General features: G+C 38.7%; 1 protein-coding gene across 1 annotated transcript in view; it reads right to left on the reverse strand.

The window, feature by feature from the left end:
- Positions 1-19,605, reverse strand: part of LOC140226369 (adapter molecule Crk-like) — a 53,833-nt gene extending 34,228 nt beyond the window's left edge. The window contains exons 1-4 of the mRNA XM_072306852.1: positions 19,336-19,605; positions 16,128-16,247; positions 14,420-14,561; positions 6,386-6,448 (exon numbers count right to left, since the gene is read on the reverse strand). Coding sequence (XP_072162953.1) covers positions 6,386-6,448; positions 14,420-14,561; positions 16,128-16,247; positions 19,336-19,385 — 375 coding nt within the window. The 5' untranslated portion in view covers positions 19,386-19,605. The remainder of the gene's footprint in view (positions 1-6,385; positions 6,449-14,419; positions 14,562-16,127; positions 16,248-19,335) is intronic.
- Between the last annotated feature and the right edge of the window lie 290 nt (positions 19,606-19,895).

Here is a 19,895-nt window from a genome sequence, read left to right on the forward strand (position 1 = left end):
GAAAAAGAAAAAAGTTACAAAAACTTCCCTTTGCTTCACCTCAGCAAGAAATGAGAAATTAAAAGGGAAAAAATGTAAAGGTTAAACTAGGAAATACCCCAAAGTGGATGGCTTAATGGCTAATTCCTCATTCCAATATTTGTACTGGCAGACTGTGGCAAACATGGACTTCAGTTTTGTGATTTGTATTTCTTCAAAGGCAGCTGATCCAAAAGATACGCATACAATGTACACAGGAAATAGACCCATTTCGCAGTCAGTGGTGATTCCAATGTCCCTACATGTTTACACATTGAAACACTGCAGTTGTAAAGCTACATTTAGCACCCAGTTAAAGATAATAAAAAGTTTTGGTACCTCAAAAATTTCCTTGTCTTAGTTTGTGTTTCAGGTTAAAGTACCTTTCATATAACTAACACTGTGAGACTTTACTCGCCCCAAAGTGCTCTCATGTCTTAGTAATCATGCAATTAACTGCGACCAGCAGCCCCATAGGCATAGCGACCAGTAGTCCCATACGCATAGCGTAATCGGGCTTCGCATTGCAGCATTCAGGATCATGACAGATGTAGTATCGCGGGATATATGTTAACTTAAAAGCCCAAAAATTCTTCAATTTGAAGACTTACCAATTAAGGTGAAGTATTGAAAACAGGCTTCGGGCAACATTTGGTTCTGCCTATAGTCCCTTTCTGTTCGAATTGATGACTGAATGTGACTCGGCCGAGAGGACCTTGGGAGAGCTACATACACCATGTACACTGAATACTACAGCCAGTGCATGCGAACACATCACATACGCACAAATTTCAAATCCCATATCAACGGATAAGATGTTTGTGTGCGCATGCGCTGGTCATAGTAGTCAGTGTATGCATCGGTCCATGGTGTACGTAGCTCTCCCAAGGTCCTCTAGACCGAGTCACATTCAGTCATCAATTCGAAAAGAAAGGGACTATTGGCAGAACCAAACGTTGTTCGAAGCCTGTTTTCAATACTTCAACTTAATTGGTAAGTCTTCAAATCGAAGAAATTTTGGGATTTTAAATTGACATTTACCCGCGATACTAATTCTGTCATGATCCTGAATGTTACAATGCGAAGCCCCATTACGCTACGCGTATGGGGCTGCTGGTCGCAGTTAGCTATGCGTACAATGGGCCGCACGCTACTGGTCGCAGTCAGTGGTTTCGTAAAATATTTATCGACGCTGTACGGCGACGGCTCTGGTACGAAACCATTATTGCATGATTACTAAGACATGAGAGCATTTTGGGGCGAGTAATTCTCACAGACAACGTACTTTAACGTGAAACACAAACCAAGACAAGGAAATTCAGGGAAACTTTTGAGGTACCAAAACTTTTTATTATCTTTAACCAACTTGCTTTTGGGCAAGTCCAAGCTATTTGATCACACAAGACTGAAAATTCAAAATGGGTCAATCTACATAAACTTGGTATCATTTTAAAGCTAAGAAGTTAGAATACATGAATTTTAAAATGAAAAAGTAAAAATCCTTCCGCATAACCAGCAATAAATTAATCAATCTGCATATATATTAAAATTTAGAGTAACGTGTGGGACATTCAAAAATTCTGCATTTTAAAATATATCTTTTAATTTTTACAAGTTTTTTATGAAAATAAGTACGGTGACCTTAAGTCTGAATAACAAGTTATCATGACTGTGATTTTCAGTTTCTCAACTGATTAAATATGCAAATGAGGGATGGGCCAAAATTAGCATGTCCCACACGTTACTTTTTTAGGTCATTATTTCTCATTTGCATAAAAGTTAATGATTTAATTGACTTCAAACTTTCAAAAGACCAAATTCACAATGGACCTAATCATATCCAAGAGATAAAAAGTTAGTCTGATAAATCTCATACTTACAATTTTTAATTAAATTTAGTAACGCGTGGGACATTTCAGTAACACGTTGGACGATTTGTGTACAAGTCAGTGGAAGTGTACAATGTACTAAATCAATAGTCTTCTATGGGAATGTGTACGTTATTGAGGGATTTTTTGTAATTTTCTGAATTCTGACTTGAAATTTGGTGAAAAGTTCCACTTTGGATAAAAACATTCACAAAAGATCATTACATTAGAGGTGGGCTATAGAGGGTCAATTTTGGGTCACATTTTCAGAACATGCTCATCACACCTTAGTTTCATGACTTTTCGCCTACTGACACCTTTTTTGAAAAAAAGAATGGAAAAAATGCGAAATCCGGGGTGCCCCGGCCGAAATCGTAAAAAATCCAAGATGGCCGCCGTTTCGGCTTTAAAAAGACATTTTTGGCCATAACTCAGCTATTTTTTGGTCTTTTGTGTTGGTTTTGGTGTCTAACCCCATGTTTTAGGGGTCAAGGAAATGGATTATAATGATAATTTTAGTCTAAAACTTAATCTTTCACATGATACTAACCTTTTCCCCATATTTAGGGTTAAATTTTCCATCGTAAATAAAGGTGTTCTGAGCTAGCAGAGTTCTGAAAAGGGGCAAATGAAACTCATTTGAACGCCTTGTTGGGTAATTATGAACGGACTGATTTCTTGGAAACATTGTTTCAAATATATTTGGAAGATTTTTTGTATCATAATTAAACATAAATTGTCCTAGATTATACAAATACAAATCCTTAATTTTCAATATTTTGTTTTCAAAAAATAACAGGTCAGAATGAGACAGAAATGCAGTATGACATACAATACGGAGTGACTTTTTTGTAATAAAAGTAATTTATCTGAGAATGTTTGATACAATGTATGTATTTCCCCACGCAAGAATACCATAATTTAAGTATGGCAATATGAGAGATGAATATAATGTAATCAGGGACGACAAAGGAAGACAAAATTTACAATCTTGTTAATTATACCAATATTTCGTGAAATAGTTTTACATACACTGTACTATCAATATGGAATTTCCATGAAAGCTTGTTATCAACCGTTATACCCAGAAATTTAATATGGGAAACATTTTCCAGTGGAGTCCCATCAAAAACAATGTCAACAGGTAGTGTCTCTATAGAGTTGCTAAAAAGCATATATTTTGTTTTTTGAAAATTAAGAGATAATTTATTTGCCTTTATCCATTGGGCGACATTTTCTAATTCTGAGTTTATTGTATTTACAAGAGTAAGAGGATCATTGTGCGAAAAAAAATAAATTTGAGTCATCCGCAAAGAGGATAAAGGAAAGAACATCTGATGACCTACAAAAATCATTTATATACGAGAAACAAAAGCGGACCTAATAAACTTCCCTGTGGGACCCCACATTTGATATTTAAAGATAATAAAAAGTTTTGGTGTACCTCAAAAGTTTCCCTGAATTTCCTTGTCTTGGTTTGTGTTTCACGTTAAAGTACGTTGTCTGCGAGAATTACTCGCCCCAAAGTGCTCTCGTGTCTTAGTAATCATGCAATAATGGTTTCGTACCAGATCCGTCGCCGTACAGCGTCGATAAATATTGTACGAAACCACTGACTGCGACCAGCAGCGTGCAGCCCATTGTACGCATAGCTAACTGCGACCAGCAGCCCCAAGTTTGGTCACAAACGGACAAAGGGATCAAAAGTAATGAGCCATAATCGAAACGCGCCATAAAAACTTAACATTGGGCCCTAAAAATTTGTTGACCCCTTTCTGTGACCTTTGACCTTGTGATGACCTTTAACTCCCCAAGGGACATCTACCATCCAAGTTTGGTCACAAACGGACAAAGGGATCAAAAGTTATGAGCCATAAACGAAATGCGCCCTAAAAACTTAACATTGGGCCCTAAAACTTCGTTGACCCCTGTCTGTAACCTTTGACCTTTTGGTTACCTTCAACTTCCCAAGAGACATCTACCATCACCCAAGTTTGATTGCCATTGTAGCAACATGTGCTGAGTTACGTGTGATAAGAGAGTCTTGCAAGTAAACTTTAACGTATGACCTCAAATGACCTTTGACCTTATCATGTGACCTCTTACGGCACCATAACATGAAGGTACCCCCAGTGCATCCATCACCCAAGTTTGATTGCCATTGTAGCAACATGTGTCGAGTTACATGTGATAAGAGAGTCTTGCAAGTAAACTTTAACATTTGACCTCAAATGACCTTTGACTTTATCCTGTGACCTCCAACGGCACCATAACATGAAGGTCCCCCCAGTGCATCTATGACCCAAGTTAGGTTGTAATCCAAGCAACTTATGTGATGTTATTTGTCAAAAGAGAGTCTTGCAGGTAAACTTTAACATAGAAAAGAGAGTCTTGCACATACTCTTTATGACCTCAAATGACCTTTGACATCATCACATGACCTCTGACAACACCATAACATGAAGATACCCCTACTGCTTCTATCACCCAAGTGTGGCTGCCATTGCTGTAACAGATGCCAAGTTATGCATCATAAGAGAGTCTTGCAGGTAAACTTTAACATTTGTGACGGACGACGGACGGACGACGGACGGACGCCATTTGGATCCCTTAGTCTCACCTTCACCTCCGGTGGGCGAGACAAAAAGTGAAGTTTCGTGAAATTCTCTTTTTATTTTCTTTATATTCGTTGTACGCATACAGTATCTGATATCATACACTGTAGTAGTCTTCTCATCCAGCAGTGACTGTGCAGATACTTTAAAAACTCATAACTTTTGAACGGATAGTCTGATTTCCCCAAAACTTTCACTGATGTGTTCTACCAATATTGTTGCATTCACTCAATCCACATGTTTATAAAGGTGGACTTGTTCTTTAAGAAGGGATTTTCCCTTTTCCCACCCACTCGGGTAGATCAGAATAGAGTCAACCAGTTCCATTTATACAATGCAGTTTTTCTCTCCAGTGAGGGATACACTGTATGTATCAAAATTCAGAGTTGCAAACTTAAAGATCAATAATTTTCTGCAACAAAACTACTCCAGAACATGATGAGTTAATTTTCAGCAGCGCCTCTTGGGAGGCAAAGTCCAAGAGACGGATGTCTTTCAAGAGAAAGACGTCTCCCTTCCATTTCACACAATAAAATGTCATGCAATGAAGGACTAACTTTCACTTCTCTCGAGACATTGGGCCGTCTCTAATGATGGGCAGACAGCGGTGATATGGCCACTTCCAGATGTATCATTACACCGGGACCAGTCATTTATACCCTCACCACTGTTTCGATCTCATTCAATTCATTCATCTTTTCTTTTCTTTTTCTTCTTTTTTTTTCTTTGCATTTCACCAACAGCACAAAAAGTATGGGAGTAATACCCATTTAAATAGACAAGACTACTTACAATATCTAGCCCTATCTTATTGCATGCTTATTGCAACGTATCCTACAGAAGTAAAAACCGACTCTCATTGTACGCTGACAGGCAAAATCTATGTACACAATGCTACCAGAGATGCCTGCATTTACTATGCAGGTCCAATTTAGGGAAGAAAAGGAAAACTTGAAAAACAAGGTGCAATGTCAAAGTAGAACCAAAAGAAAAGAAAGAACATGAACTGGACTGATGGGGCATTGCATCAAAGGAAAGCAGAAAGAAGTATAAAACTACTAAAAACTTGTTTTATATTTTTCGATCAATATCCTACGATTATCTTTTAATACTACCCTCACTGTTTGATTTTGCCGATATCTGCCATACATGTAGATGGGATAAGGAAAGGACACTTTTTGTTTATTATTGGCAGAAATCTTGTTTTAATGGGAGAAAGGTTAGATAGGAAATGGTCAAATTCATAAAATCAACAACAAACACTATGACAAGAGCCAATTTGAGAAGGGCAACAATTTTAATAATCTCTCAGAATGTGCTGCTAATTTTAGAATCAATCATAAATTCAATACTTTGAGTGGGTTTAAGAAGTTGGTATGTGGGACTGGTGCTACAGTGTATAATACTGAAGTCACAAAAACAGTGTTGTGTGTGAAGGGTCTCTTGCAAATAGAGTGCATTTTAATATGTGGCAGAATACACATCAGGAAATAAACTATGCAAGACCACAATAACAATGCACTATAAAAGAAGACAAAGAACTCATGTATATGAAGTATGAACGAAACAATCCATGAATATAAATGGAAAATGGGAGAACATGACAGCGAAAGAGAATGTAACAAAAATTGAGAGCAGTACACTTTCCATAGCCCCCACAATTCGAGTGTCAGATGCACAGCTCATTGAAAATGGAGAATGCTCAGTGTGTATTGAACCCAACCAGTTACATGCACAGCCATGAGGACCATTTCATAACATGACAGACAGCTGTTGTAGATCAGGAAATGTGAACACACTCTAGTCTACGTTACAGTACGAAGAGCTACATGTAACACTGCAGAGTGTGTGAAGCGGGGGGATGGGGGAGTCACGTCTCCTTACCTTCTCTTGTGGCGGTGGTTGGGGTGGGGCGAGAGGGGGCGGAGCCATCTGCCGCTGTGGACACTGATGGACAGGAATGGAGAAAAGATATAAACCGGGGGGCGGGGAGAGAGCAGGAGAGAAGGCAAGAGAGAAAGAGAGAGAGAGAGAGAGAGGGAGGAAGTAGACACAATGCATGAATGAATGGATTATCAATTAGCCCATGACACCAATGTACAATGCATAAATATCCATGTACACCTGAATGTCAGAGAAATGGCAACAGCGGAACACACTTGGTGAGGCCCCATTCACACCTTAAATAAAATACTGTACACGGTCGATCTTTGGGAGACTGTCCCTTGGGAAAGAACTTTTCAAGCGTGAGAGCTCGCCTTCTTGAGCTGCTGCGAATCATTTCGCTTCATGATTATAATGCTTGAAAGGGGGAGTATTTCTCGTGTAAACGGGGTTGCTGTGTATGACCTATTTATAGTGGGAAAGGCTTATTTACATTGTATAAGGAAATTGAAAGTCAGCCACACACTCCCCGCCACAAAAACAGCATACAAAATCATTTGCATTAATCATAATCATACCAAATGTTTGCACACAATGCATCATACAAGTAAACATTCAAAGGTACCAAGTATTTCTGGTAAATGTAGAGTTTAAAGTTTATAGCATCACTCCTGTATTGACATTCCATTCCAGGAGTAGTATGTCTTTGGTGTCATATTGACAGTAACACTGCATTGGAATTCATGGAATCGCAATCAACATGGAAACCTCTGGCTTGCTACAGCTGTACGTACATGACTGAGTAGGGGAGAGTAGATCCAGTCATATCCACCAGATTCAAATAAAATATGGCAGCTGCTAGCAGGCACAGGTTTTTATACAGGGTGCAGTCTACAATTCTATGATTTTACATTTTGGGGGGGCCATTTCAGGGAATGATTTCCATGATATCGCATCGCAATTTGCTATGCATTTTTACACCACTGCTACACAAATTAACTTAATACATTTTACTATAGAAGTATACAGGATACCATTTGAAATACATTGTTCATCAGCTGAAATTTTAGTATGTTACTCACTCTACAGCATTAGCAAGAGTACAATGTATTTCATTCAGAAATAGTTGCACATTGCTACTGGTGGTAGCAGTGCTTCTGATACCATTAGCAGTACACATACACTGTACACTGTAGTAGTCATGATTGTAGTACTTACTGTAGTACGAGTTGTGCAGTAGTATATGGTAGCAATAGCAGTAGTAGTATTAAATTACATTGTAGTAGTCATCAACGTAGTACAAATGTAGTAACAGCAGTGACTACTGCCGTTACTACAGCACAGGCACATTACACCTCTCACTGGGAATAAGTTCCCTATCAAGGAGACTCAGCAGCACAGTGGTAGCCCTGATACTGATAGTTGTACATTGTAGTTACTGTATAGCAGTGGTGGTTGTACATGTATGTAGTCATGTTTAAAGATAATAAAAAGTTTTGGTACCTCAAAAGTTTCCCTGAATTTCCTTGTCTTGGTTTGTGTTTCACGTTAAAGTACGTTGTCTGTGAGAATTACTCGCCCCAAAGTGCTCTCATGTCTTAGTAATCATGCAATAATGGTTTCGTACCAGAGCCGTCGCCGTACAGCGTCGATAAATATTGTACGAAACCTCTGACTGCGACCAGCAGCGTACAGCCCATTGTACGCATAGTTAACTGCGACCAGCAGCCCCATACGCATAGCGTAATGGGGCTTCGCATTGTAATATTAAGGATCATGACAGAATTAGTATCGCGGGTAAATGTCAATTTAAAATCCCCAAATTTCTTCGATTTGAAGACTTACCAATTAAGTTGAAGTATTGAAAACAGGCTTCGAACAACGTTTGGTTCTGCCAATAGTCCCTTTCTTTTCGAATTGATGACTGAATGTGACTTGGTCGAGAGGACCTTGGGAGAGCTACATACACCATGGACCGATGCATACACCGACTACTACGGCCAGCGCATGCGCACACAAACATCTTATCCGCTGATATGGGATTTGAAATTTGTGTGCATGTGATGTGTTCGCATGCACTGGCTGTAGTATTCAGTGTACATGGTGTATGTAGCTCTCCCAAGGTCCTCTCGGCCGAGTCACATTCAGTCATCAATTCGAACAGAAAGGGACTATCTAGGCAGAACCAAACATTGCCCGAAGCCTGTTTTCAATACTTCACCTTAATTGCTAAGTCTTCAAATTGAAGAATTTTGGGGATTTTAAGTTAACATTTATCCCGCAATACTAACTCTGTCATGATCCTGAATGCTACAATGCGAAGCCCGATTACGCTATGCGTATGGGACTGCTGGTCGCTATGCGTATGGGGCTGCTGGTCGCAGTTAATTACATGATTACTAAGACATGAGAGCACTTTGGGGCGAGTAAGTCTCACAGTGTTAGTTATATGAAAGGTACTTTAACCTGAAACACAAACTAAGACAAGGAAATTTTTGAGGTACCAAAACTTTTTATTATCTTTAAAGGAGTACAATAGCAGTTCTTTTATAGGGAAATCCAGTCCAAAAATAAGTTAATAGTCTAATAAAATAGAGTAAAATCTAATAGTATTACATTCAATAGTAAGAAATTGACTGAAATCGGACGAAATATAAGGAAGTTGTGAAATTTTGAAGTTTTGCTTATTTTTGCAAAACAGTTCTTGCACAGTGGATTGTATGCCTATGAGCGTAAAGCTGACCATGTCATAACCTCATAATTTTTTAATTGATTGTGTACAAAAAAATGACGAAAATTCAGATCTGCCTGTCACTGAAGTCTAAAACATGATGTTAATGTATTGTTATTCCTGGTTGAATAACTTCAGAATAGTGATCAGTTTTTAGATATCAGGATTTGAGCCTCAGGCATAATTGCATTTTAATGGAAAACTGGGAATTCCACAATTTTATACAGTTTGTATGCAAGTTGTGAGGGTATGACATGCTCACTTTGCCATTTGCATTCATATTGACTACTCAAGAACTGTTTCCTGAAAAATTAGCGAAGCTTACAAAATGTCATAACTTCCTTATTTTTCACCCGATTTCAGTAAAAATTTTATTGTTGAACTTGTAATGTTTTACTCTTTTTTATCATCACAAGAGCAATAATTTTGCTCATGCAGGATTCTTGGAGTGTCATTATTCAGTTCAACACCATTTTAAAATGTTTTTCTTTTTCTTTTTTTTTGTGGTTTGTATGTGACAGGATATGACGGATTTCGTGACACACTAAAAGACACAAACACATAATCTTTTGCTGCACCACTTTGGGGAGCACTCCTATTTTGGTTGTGTAAATACTCTTTTGATACCGGACAAAAGTGCACAATGCATACAAACTGTGTAATGTTTAAAATTACGTGGCACAGCATTTGGCTGAAGACAGTCCTATGTGTACTAGGTAGAAGCTTTCGTGGTGTGAAAACTTTTGCACATCTCATGCAACCAGAAATTAGCGTGAAAATAGAAGCATGATGCAAATATTTTTGCTTGTTATATCATGTAAAATGTGCCACTATGCAATGTCTTTTAAGATTCTGCAGAATTAAAAGTGTATGATATTCATCTTACTCAGCAGAAAATTTAAAATTAGGTGAATGCGAAAATATTCACTTTTACAGGATGTGCAATATTGTATTATGCATTATACACATACTTTCATACAGGTCACACTTTTTCACACCCAGTGCATTGGGAATTTACAAACAAGATACAAACATCATGCAGTTTGATGTTAAAGACTACTTGTAGCTTTAATCAATACTATCAATTAATCAATTCACACACACACACACACACACACACACACACACACTTTCACCATTTTAGTGCATGCATGAATGCCCTGCAAATACATGTAGTTCCAACAGCACTGCTTCAGATCTCAACACTGTTCTTCTTACACAACTCTCACAAAAGGTTGTGAGAGTAATGTACACCACAAGTGGACAGATCAAGAAGTACAGTACTACAATGAACTCATCTGCAGTGTACATTCCAAAAGAACTGCCATCAAACTGTCCTTTCTAAACCATGTAAAGGAGATATCAAATCCTGCACTGAATTAAGCTCATGTATTTGACTGGGACAAAAGAGAAACATTATCTCCCTTTCTTTCTTTCTTTCTTTTTTCTATTCAATCTAATAAAGATAATGCAGTAGAAGAAATAGAAGCACCTACTGTAGTACTTCTGCTTACAATTAAAGAAGAATTGATAATAACAATAAAAACAATATCAATGAAATTAATAATAATAAACAACAATGATAATAATAACAACAATAATGCTAACAATAATAATAATAATAATAATAATAATAATAATAATAATAATAATAATAATAATAATTGCAATTATAATTATAATATAATAATAATAACAGAATAACAACAATATAAAAACAGTAGTCACAATTATAATTTGAGAATGATAATCATAACATTCACAAACTATGTACACTGAAGCATACCATGCATGTGTTAGAATAGTGCACAATGACAGGCAAGTTTTTGAAAGCATGTTGGAGGGGGAAAGGGGAAGTTTGCATGCTGGATAGACGGCAGACTATCACCGATAATGTCGCTTAGGAACAAAAGGGATAAAAATGCTCTAAAAACAGCATACCAAAGGCAAAGTTTTCACATCCACTTTGCAGTTTTGTATTGAAAGTCAGGCAAGTATAAAGAGATGCCTACTGATTATAAAGTAACACAGATAGAGAGGTGTTAAAACATCTTCCATGTAACCAGTCTAGTTTTCAGTGTACTTTGCCGGTCGCAATCCACTACACGCATGAAACTTGCCAGGTGCAATAAAAAACCCACAGGTCTTCAAAGATCTCATGCATAGGGAACATGTTAAAGACCTCTTGAAAAGCCTCTTGTGAAATATGAAGGAGCATGTAATTTTAAGAAGGATTCAACATTTATTTGATGAAAATTGGTTTTCAAATGGCTGAGATATCCAAAAAAGTGCTAATAATAAAAGGCGACATGCCACAAATTTATTAGGATCTCTTTGTTTCACCTTATTTTTGGATATCTCAGCCATTTCAAAACCAATTTTCATCGAATCACCTTCTGATACCCCTTAGAACTGCATGCTCTTTGACATCTCATAGAGTGGTTTCTGAATATCTCGCAAAACATTAAAAGCTAAATCCTTACCTCGACCAGAACTGTACACACCCTTTAAGGGCAAAAAAAAAAAAAAAAAAAAATCTATTTCTCTTTCTATCTATCTGTCTGTCTATCTATCTATCTATCTATCTATCTATCACCCTATCTATCTATCTATCTATCTCCAATACTAATCTCAAATCTTTTTATTTCTCTTTTAATCTTGATCTAGATCCATCTATCTATATACTATCCATCTTCTATCTATCTTATTTCCAATATTAACCTCACAGTCGCTGATAGCACTCATACAATAACGCATGCAGCTACAGATGGTATTAAAAGACTGGCCGAGGCTGTCTGGTACAAAAAGTCTTTGGTAAGTCTAGGGGACATCTTGCCAGAGCACTCTCATGCACAGTTTTCTGACAAAGCTTTTCAAAAGCATGTTATTATGGGACACTCTCATTTTGTAAATTAAAATGCCATTTCATATCAGGTATGCAGGCATTTGTCTTAAAAACACTAAACTCTATTGCAACCTACAATAAATCGAAATCAAACAAACAAGCAAACATACAAACATACAAACAAGACGAATGTTGGGGGGGGGGGCCAGACAAAAAAACAAGAGACCCGCGGGTCTAGCGCTCACCTGAGTATCGCAAGTTCACCTTTCACGCAGTCACTAATCTAAATTATTCACAGCTCTACTAAAATTTGACCAGGCATTCTCAAGAAGAAGATGAAAATGTACAATAAGGGCCCAAATTTTTGTAAGATTCCTTAATTTGGGGGATTGGGGGCCCCCTGGGGCCCTCTGGGTGGGGCATGGTGCCCATTTTGATAAATTGAGATTTTGATAAATTGAGGTTTTCAGGAAGAAGATGAAAATGTACAATTCAGGCCCCCATTTGGACCTTCCCAACCCCCCCCCCCCCCCCCCCCCCCGCCCCCCAAGAGGGGCACCCCTGGATTTGCTATGAACAAACTTGAAACTACAGTCATTAATGTACTCACTCATAGTATTATCTTAATAGCTCTATAACTTCTGATTCTAGAGAAGATTTTTAAAGATTCCTTCATTTTGGGGGGTTCCCCCCCCCCCCCCCCCCCCCCGGGGCCCCTGCGTGGGGAATGGTGCCCATTTTAATAAATTGAGATCCTAACCCCCTACGGATGCTACCTGCCAAGTTTGGTGAAAATTGGTCATGGGGTTCTCAAGAAGAAGATGAAAATGTATAATTTTGGCCCCATTAGGACCCCTCCCCACCCCCCTCCCCTGGGTCCCACGGGGGGCACCCCTGATTCTGCCATGAACAAACTTGAAACTACAATCATCAATGTACTAACTCATAGTATCAACTTAGCTCTATCACTTCTGGTTCTAGAGAAGAAGATTTTTACAGATTCCTTAATTTTGGGGGATTTGGGCCCCCCTGGGGCCCCTGGGTGAGGCATGGTGCCCATTTTAACAAATTGAGATCCTAACCCCCTTGGGATGCTACCTGCCAAGTTTGGTGAAAATTGGTCATGGGGTTCTCAAGAAGAAGATGAAAATGTATAATTTAGGCCCCATTAGGACCCCTCCCCACCCCCCTCCCCTGGGTCCCAAGGGAGGCACCCCTGATTCTGCCATGAACAAACTTGAAACTACAGTCATCAATGTACTAACTCATAGTATTAACTTAGCTCTATCACTTCTGGTTCTAGAGAAGAAGATTTTTACAGATTCCTTAATTTTTTTTTTTTTTTTGGGGGGGGGGTTTGGGCCCCCCTGGGGGCCCCCTGGGTGGGGCATGGTGCCCATTTTAACAAATTGAGTTCCTAACCCCCTAGGGATGCTACCTGCCAAGTTTGATGAAAATCGGTCTTGGGGTTTTCAAGAAGAAGATGAAAATGTAAAAAGTTTACGCACGACGGACGACGGACGACGGACGACGGACGACGCACGACGCACGACGGACGCCGGACGAAGGGCGATCGCAATAGCTCACTTGAGCCTTTGGCTCAGGTGAGCTAAAAAAGAGGATCAAATACCAAATGTTGGTAACACTCCGAAGGAATCATGCAAAGGATGGTGAGGAAAGCTGGAGGCAGAATGATCCCTGATGAAAGAATACTAGTAGTCATTACCTTTAATAGTCTGTCCAGGGCCCTGTTTCATAAAGCTGTTCGTAAAGTTACGAACGACTTACAAGCAACTGGTGATCAGTTCTTGTGCTGAATTATGGAAATTCTGATAAGTGTAGCACATCAGAACTGATCACCAGTCGCTCGTAAGTTGTTCGTAACTTTACGAACAGCTTAGTTGTACGTAACTTTACGAACCGCTTTATGAAACAGGGCTCTGCTGATGTGCTATACTTATCAGAATTTCCATAATTCAGCACAAGTACTGATCACCAGTCTCTTGTAAGTTGTTCGTAACTTTACGAACAGCTTTATGAAACATCCCCCAGGGACTGCACGCACTGATGATGATATAATATGTGCTCCCATAGACACCTGCCTGATTATAATTGGGAATACTGTAAAAGTGGATATTTTCCAGTAAGTAATTTTCACCTGTTTTTTAATTCTGTGGAATATAGACATAAACTACTGGAACAAGTCTCAAGCAAAAATATTCATGGGCTTTTATGTTTGTGCTACTGTAGTTCCTGGTTGTACGAACGCGCGAAAATACACAACACTGCAAGAATTTCCACTTTTACAGTACTACAATGTAGTCTTCAGTGGGTTTGATAATTAGGGTTACATATTGTAGTTAGGTGGGGAAGGGTGGGATTGGGTTGAGTTGAGGAGGCACAAGGTGGGGCAGGGCTGGGTGGGGAACTGTGGGCAGGGTTTAGTAAGTATACTCACTGGTTCTAGTAGAACGGTCGTGTCGAGGTAGTGGCCCCGGTAAAAATTGATGATTTCAGGTAACGAGGAGAAAGCTTGGTCTCCTATAACAAACTGGTCTCCCTTTCTTGTGATAATGTAATGTGAAACTTTGCTGTTTTCGCTGCAACCAAAACAAAAAGGCAAGGCAACATAGAAATGATGTGATCTCTTTTTAGAAGACTTGAACACTTTTCAGATTGCATTCAAGACAGGTTATAGGGAATGCAAATACAAATCCAATTTATATCTGTAGGATAACAATAATGATGCTAACGATAGAAATAAAAATACTGTTAATGATTGTGATTACATTGTACTATCTTTAATCTTATCATTATCATTACATGATAATTATCATCACCATTCTCACATTATCATTATCATTATTATTGTCACCAACATAATCATCATCATCACTATCATATGTAATACACTGTACTATCATTACCAAGTATACTCTATATGGCTTGTACTTCGCAAGTCAAATTTTTCATGAATCGTGACATCCCAAAATTTCTTTAAGTGGCAAAATTTGTGATTGTGAAGTACAGCAATGGACAGAGAAAGTCAAAAACCAAGACTTAGGCTTACTTAAAGACAAGTTCACCTTCATTAACATAAGGATTGAGAGAATGCAGCAATATTAGTAGAACACATCAGTGAAAGTTTGAGGAAAATTGGACAATCCATTCAAAAGTTATGAATTTTTAAAACTTTTGTGTTGGAACTGCTGGATGAGGAGACTACTAAGGCTCGTGATGTCATATGAGTACAACAGTATAAAGAAAATGTAAAGAAAATTCAACATATTTTCACTTTTTTCTCATAATAAAAGAGCACTTGACTTGCCTCTTTCTAAAGGCAATGGGAATATTACCCATAACATATGTCAGTAACGAGTCAAGGGAATGTGTACTTTTTTCAAAAGATGAAATTTTGTGAAATTCTCTTTATATTTTCCTTATATTGTTGTACGCATGTGACATCATACACTGCAGTAGTCTTCTCATCCAGCGGTGACTGCACAAAAACTTCAAAAATTCATAACTTTTGAACGGATTGTCCGATTTTCCTCACACTTTCAACGATGTGTTCTACTAATATTGCTACATTCTCTCAATCCTTATGTTAATGAAGGTGAACTTGCCCTTTAAATGCATTATCACATACAATAAACCTTATCATGGACTGTGTAAACTGCATACCCAGTACATGTACAGTGAGTATGAGTACACTGTAGGCATGCACGTCACATTCATGTTGGGATCAGCGTTTATGTTTTCTTGTGTTGCAAAATTTGGGAATAGCACCCGACTCCCAAAACTTGCAAAATACATGGCATATATACATATATGTCGCAGGATACATGTAGCTTCCCAACATCATTATACAGAGCACTCCAGTTCAAACAAAGCCCACAAAAAGGACCAGTGTTCAGTTTTCTTTTGTGACATCAATTCTTTTTTATAGCTGAACTGTAAACTATGAAACGATATATGTACATGTAGATGATAACTTTTTTTTTTTACTTTGTTGTGATGAGAATTTTGTTATAAAATATAGAAACCATGTTTAACAGGAGTGCACTGTATGTCACGTAGTACAAAATGTAGGCACAAACTGTAGTACACTAGCACCTACACTGTAGCCTCTATCCATGGACATTCTACAACTAGTGACTTCGTACCTGACGCATAGAACCGAGTCTCCGGGGCAAGTACGGCTGTCCCGCACGAGAAATGTACCCGGTCTCTTCTGGCTCAGGTAGTTGTCCGTTTCGCTGCGGGAAATGCTTCCAAAGTGCCATCTGCGAGCAAATTGCATGGGAAAAGACACGAGTTGGAAAAAAAAGAAACAGATAATGTTGAGCATTGTGACATATATCAGAAGGCAGTATTACCTACAGTGTACATATATGTACAGCACATGGTGGTAGAGTCACATTCTATAACAGCTGATGGAGAACACAGCATCCAATTGAACAGCTACATTTACAGTGTACTGTATGTACCTTTAAATAGTTTTTAATTTCTAGTGAAGAAGTTTCAGCCAACAAGTTACAAAGTACTTGTACATTATTAACACTTTAAAGGTAGGGGATACCTTTTACAGACCTCCCAAAATGCAGCAAAACATTAAAGGAGACCTCCAGATGATTTTCAGATTTTTACATTTGAACAACTATAAATTAGTTCTACTGAGGACAGAGTTTCAGAATTTGTGATAATTGGGATGAAGAATAAGAATATTTTCAAAATTTAGAACCAATTGCAATGAACAAGGATGATGACATGGCAGAGTCACCATAAGAATGCATGAGTTGGGGCTCAAGGAAGCAGAACAAAAGAAGAAGGCATGCATAGATTATACACAGGTGAACTTGCAAGCAAGCAGTATTGTAATGAAATTACACTGCTACATTTCTGAAATATGTGAACCTCCTATGTCATCATCCTTGTTCAGTGTTATTTGTTTAAGGTTTTTCAAAGTATTGTTTCTCTGCTCAAGAACCACAATAAATTCCATAAATCTAATGGAGTTGTCAATTTATGTACTACATGATGTGAAATTATGAAAATCGTCTGGAATGTCCCTTTAAATATGAACCTCAGGGGACTTGCTTAGGCCACTGCTTAGAAATGTGGAAGTCAACAGTTATCTAAAATTTGAATAATGCACAAAACTCAACTACTCAGTAGTTCTGTGTGTCAGCCACACTTAAGCCTTTTTGTTGCATTCTTCTGTATTTGTGATCTATAAACACAAATGTAAAAGTACAAGAGCTGATGTAATAACATATAGAGTGTGTGGCAAGAATATATATAGAAATGTTTGTAAGTGTTGATGAACTTTCTTCACAAAATATACATGATGGACACACATGCAGTACATGGGTCTGCAAAGGTAGCCTAGTAATGTACTGGAATTTACAGTGAGCCCCGAAAACAATTCAATTCAAAATCTAACGGTCAAAAAAATGTACTAAATGTTACCTTCCACTTTCAATACTTTATGGGAGTTTCTAAAATGATACTCTCTTCAACATACCACTGTATTTGTACAACTCTTCATTTAAGGAGTGCAAATGGGATTCCCTACCTTTAAAGGGACTGTACAGTACTGGTTGAGGTGGGGATTTATGTTTTGAACATTCCTAAGTGAGATAATGAGAAACCTCTTATGAAATATGAAAGAGCATGTAATTTTAAGAAGGATTCAACGTTTATTTGATGAAAATTGGTTTTCAAATGGCCGAGATATCCAAAAAAAGTGATAATAATAAAAGGCGACAGGCCACGCTTTTTATCAGGATCTCTTTGTTTCACCTTGTTTTTGAATATCTCAGCCATTTCCAAACCGATTTTCATCCAAAAAACTTTTGATACCCCTTAGAATTGCATGCTCTTTGACATCTCATAGAGTGGTTTCTGAATACATGTATCTCGCAAAACTTTAAAAGCTAAATCCTCACCTCAACCAGAACTGTACACACCCTTTAAGGTACAGCGTAGTATACAATAGTACTCGTTGTGATTCATATGTATTGCATTTGTACATGTAGTAGTGTAGTGTGGTGTAGTAAATGTACATCTGAGCACAGAGACAATTGAAAATACTCAATACAGTGTATCGGATCAAAGTCTGATAGATCCGACTCGTGTTGGTTGGCTACCAGGTCAGAGATGGACACGTCGAGTGGTGATCCGATGAAGCAAGACTGAGGATCACGCGTGACATGTCCGACACTCACCTGATAGTTGACCAATCAAGTCGGATTCATCAGACTGCAATCCAATAAACTTTGGTGGGTGGCCAGAAGCAATTCTTTGCTTCCTATGAGTGACCGATTAGAAAAATTCTCTGTAAAATGGGGGGATTGTAATCAGGCCTGATTGTAATAGACTGTCATATTTCCAACGCATTTTTGGCCCACAGAGAAAGAGGAGGTCTGCCCGGCCCTCTACTACAGTACTAGCTCTGGTTGCTGGACCCTGGCATGGCCTGGGCTAGGGTAAGGCTGGGCCTGGGCCGGGCTAGGCCAAGGCTGGGCCTGGGGCGGTGGGTTACGTACTTAACATAGACTACATGTATGGTCTACTTCACTATTCTAGATAGTATGGAAGGAGTTATCAATAAATCAAGAAAGCTGCACCAAGGTACTGTGCACTGTGCCAAAATTTGACCGCACGGAAATGCATAAACCAGCGCGCGGTCGAATTTTGGATGGTGTTTTTGCCATTTACGATTATTTTACTTAAGATGGTCGAATTATGGGGGACATCCCTCCTTTAAATGCCATATGGTTCTCCTTAACACAGATAAGATACTTTGCGTTCAGGCTGGTTGCAGTTAGTTCTCTGCCTGCATACATCATAAATCGATAATGTGATAAAAATTACTGATAATTTAAATAATGATTAACACGATTGTAGCAGTAATGCCATGGTGTGCAGATAAATAACTGCCATCAGCAGATCAGGCATCAGCCAGCTAGCCAGAATGCAAAGCGTAAATTTACTGGACTATGTGTTTCCGATGGGCGGTTTCTCAATTCTGTTACAGTGGATGTCAGGTTAAAATCTGATAAGTTGTGTCTGCACTGCATGCTGCACTGTCGGTGTCACGCATTCAATTCAACAATGCGGAACAACGCACGAATACGAAATTGAAGCTCACATCAAAACCAGTATGTCGGACTGTAAGAATGCATTTCGCATATGGGTGTGTGCTAATTTCCTGAACGAATTAGGCCGAGGGTTCACCCATATTTGCAAAGAAAGTTCAATTGAAGTAGATTGCTCACGACATGCACAGGTAGAAAAAACATTTTTGCTGTCAAAATTGAGAAACACCTGTACAAACAGTCACTAAACCTCCGAAATACCATTACTTACAGTTGTCTGTTGCTGTCGTCGTAAGGGTTTTTCTCATCTTGGGCCGCCATCACGACGTCGGACAGAAAGTCGCGTACGTGACCGTCCGAGATGTGATTGTCGACTTCGCACTAAGTACTAGAGCTCGTTGATGTCAATATATCTAAGAAAACTGCATACAGTAACATCTAATAACTCAAAGAGTACCCTCAACCCCCGACAAACTTTCGGACACCGCTAAAAAGTTTGGAAAATGATCGGTAACAAAACCAAGGTCCAATATACTTTAGCCTATGGATATTTTCCCATAGCGCGCATCTACATTGTACGCAATGTAATGGCTATAGATAGGCTCGGCCGATGCAGCAGCTAGCGAGCTCGCTCGATAAAACGAACGTGAACCGAACGAACCCTCTCGACGAAAGGAAGGCACCCATACACACATACACACACATACAACACACACACACACACGGCCGCACTCAGCCAGTGTGGCACACTCCGTCTATGTGTGTTACGTCTGAGCACAGAGTTTGTGTATAATAGTCTGAGTGCACAGTCTGTGTATGTGACTGTCAGCG

Source organism: Diadema setosum, chromosome 3, assembly GCF_964275005.1.
Source record: "Diadema setosum chromosome 3, eeDiaSeto1, whole genome shotgun sequence".
Classification (NCBI taxonomy): domain Eukaryota; kingdom Metazoa; phylum Echinodermata; class Echinoidea; order Diadematoida; family Diadematidae; genus Diadema; species Diadema setosum.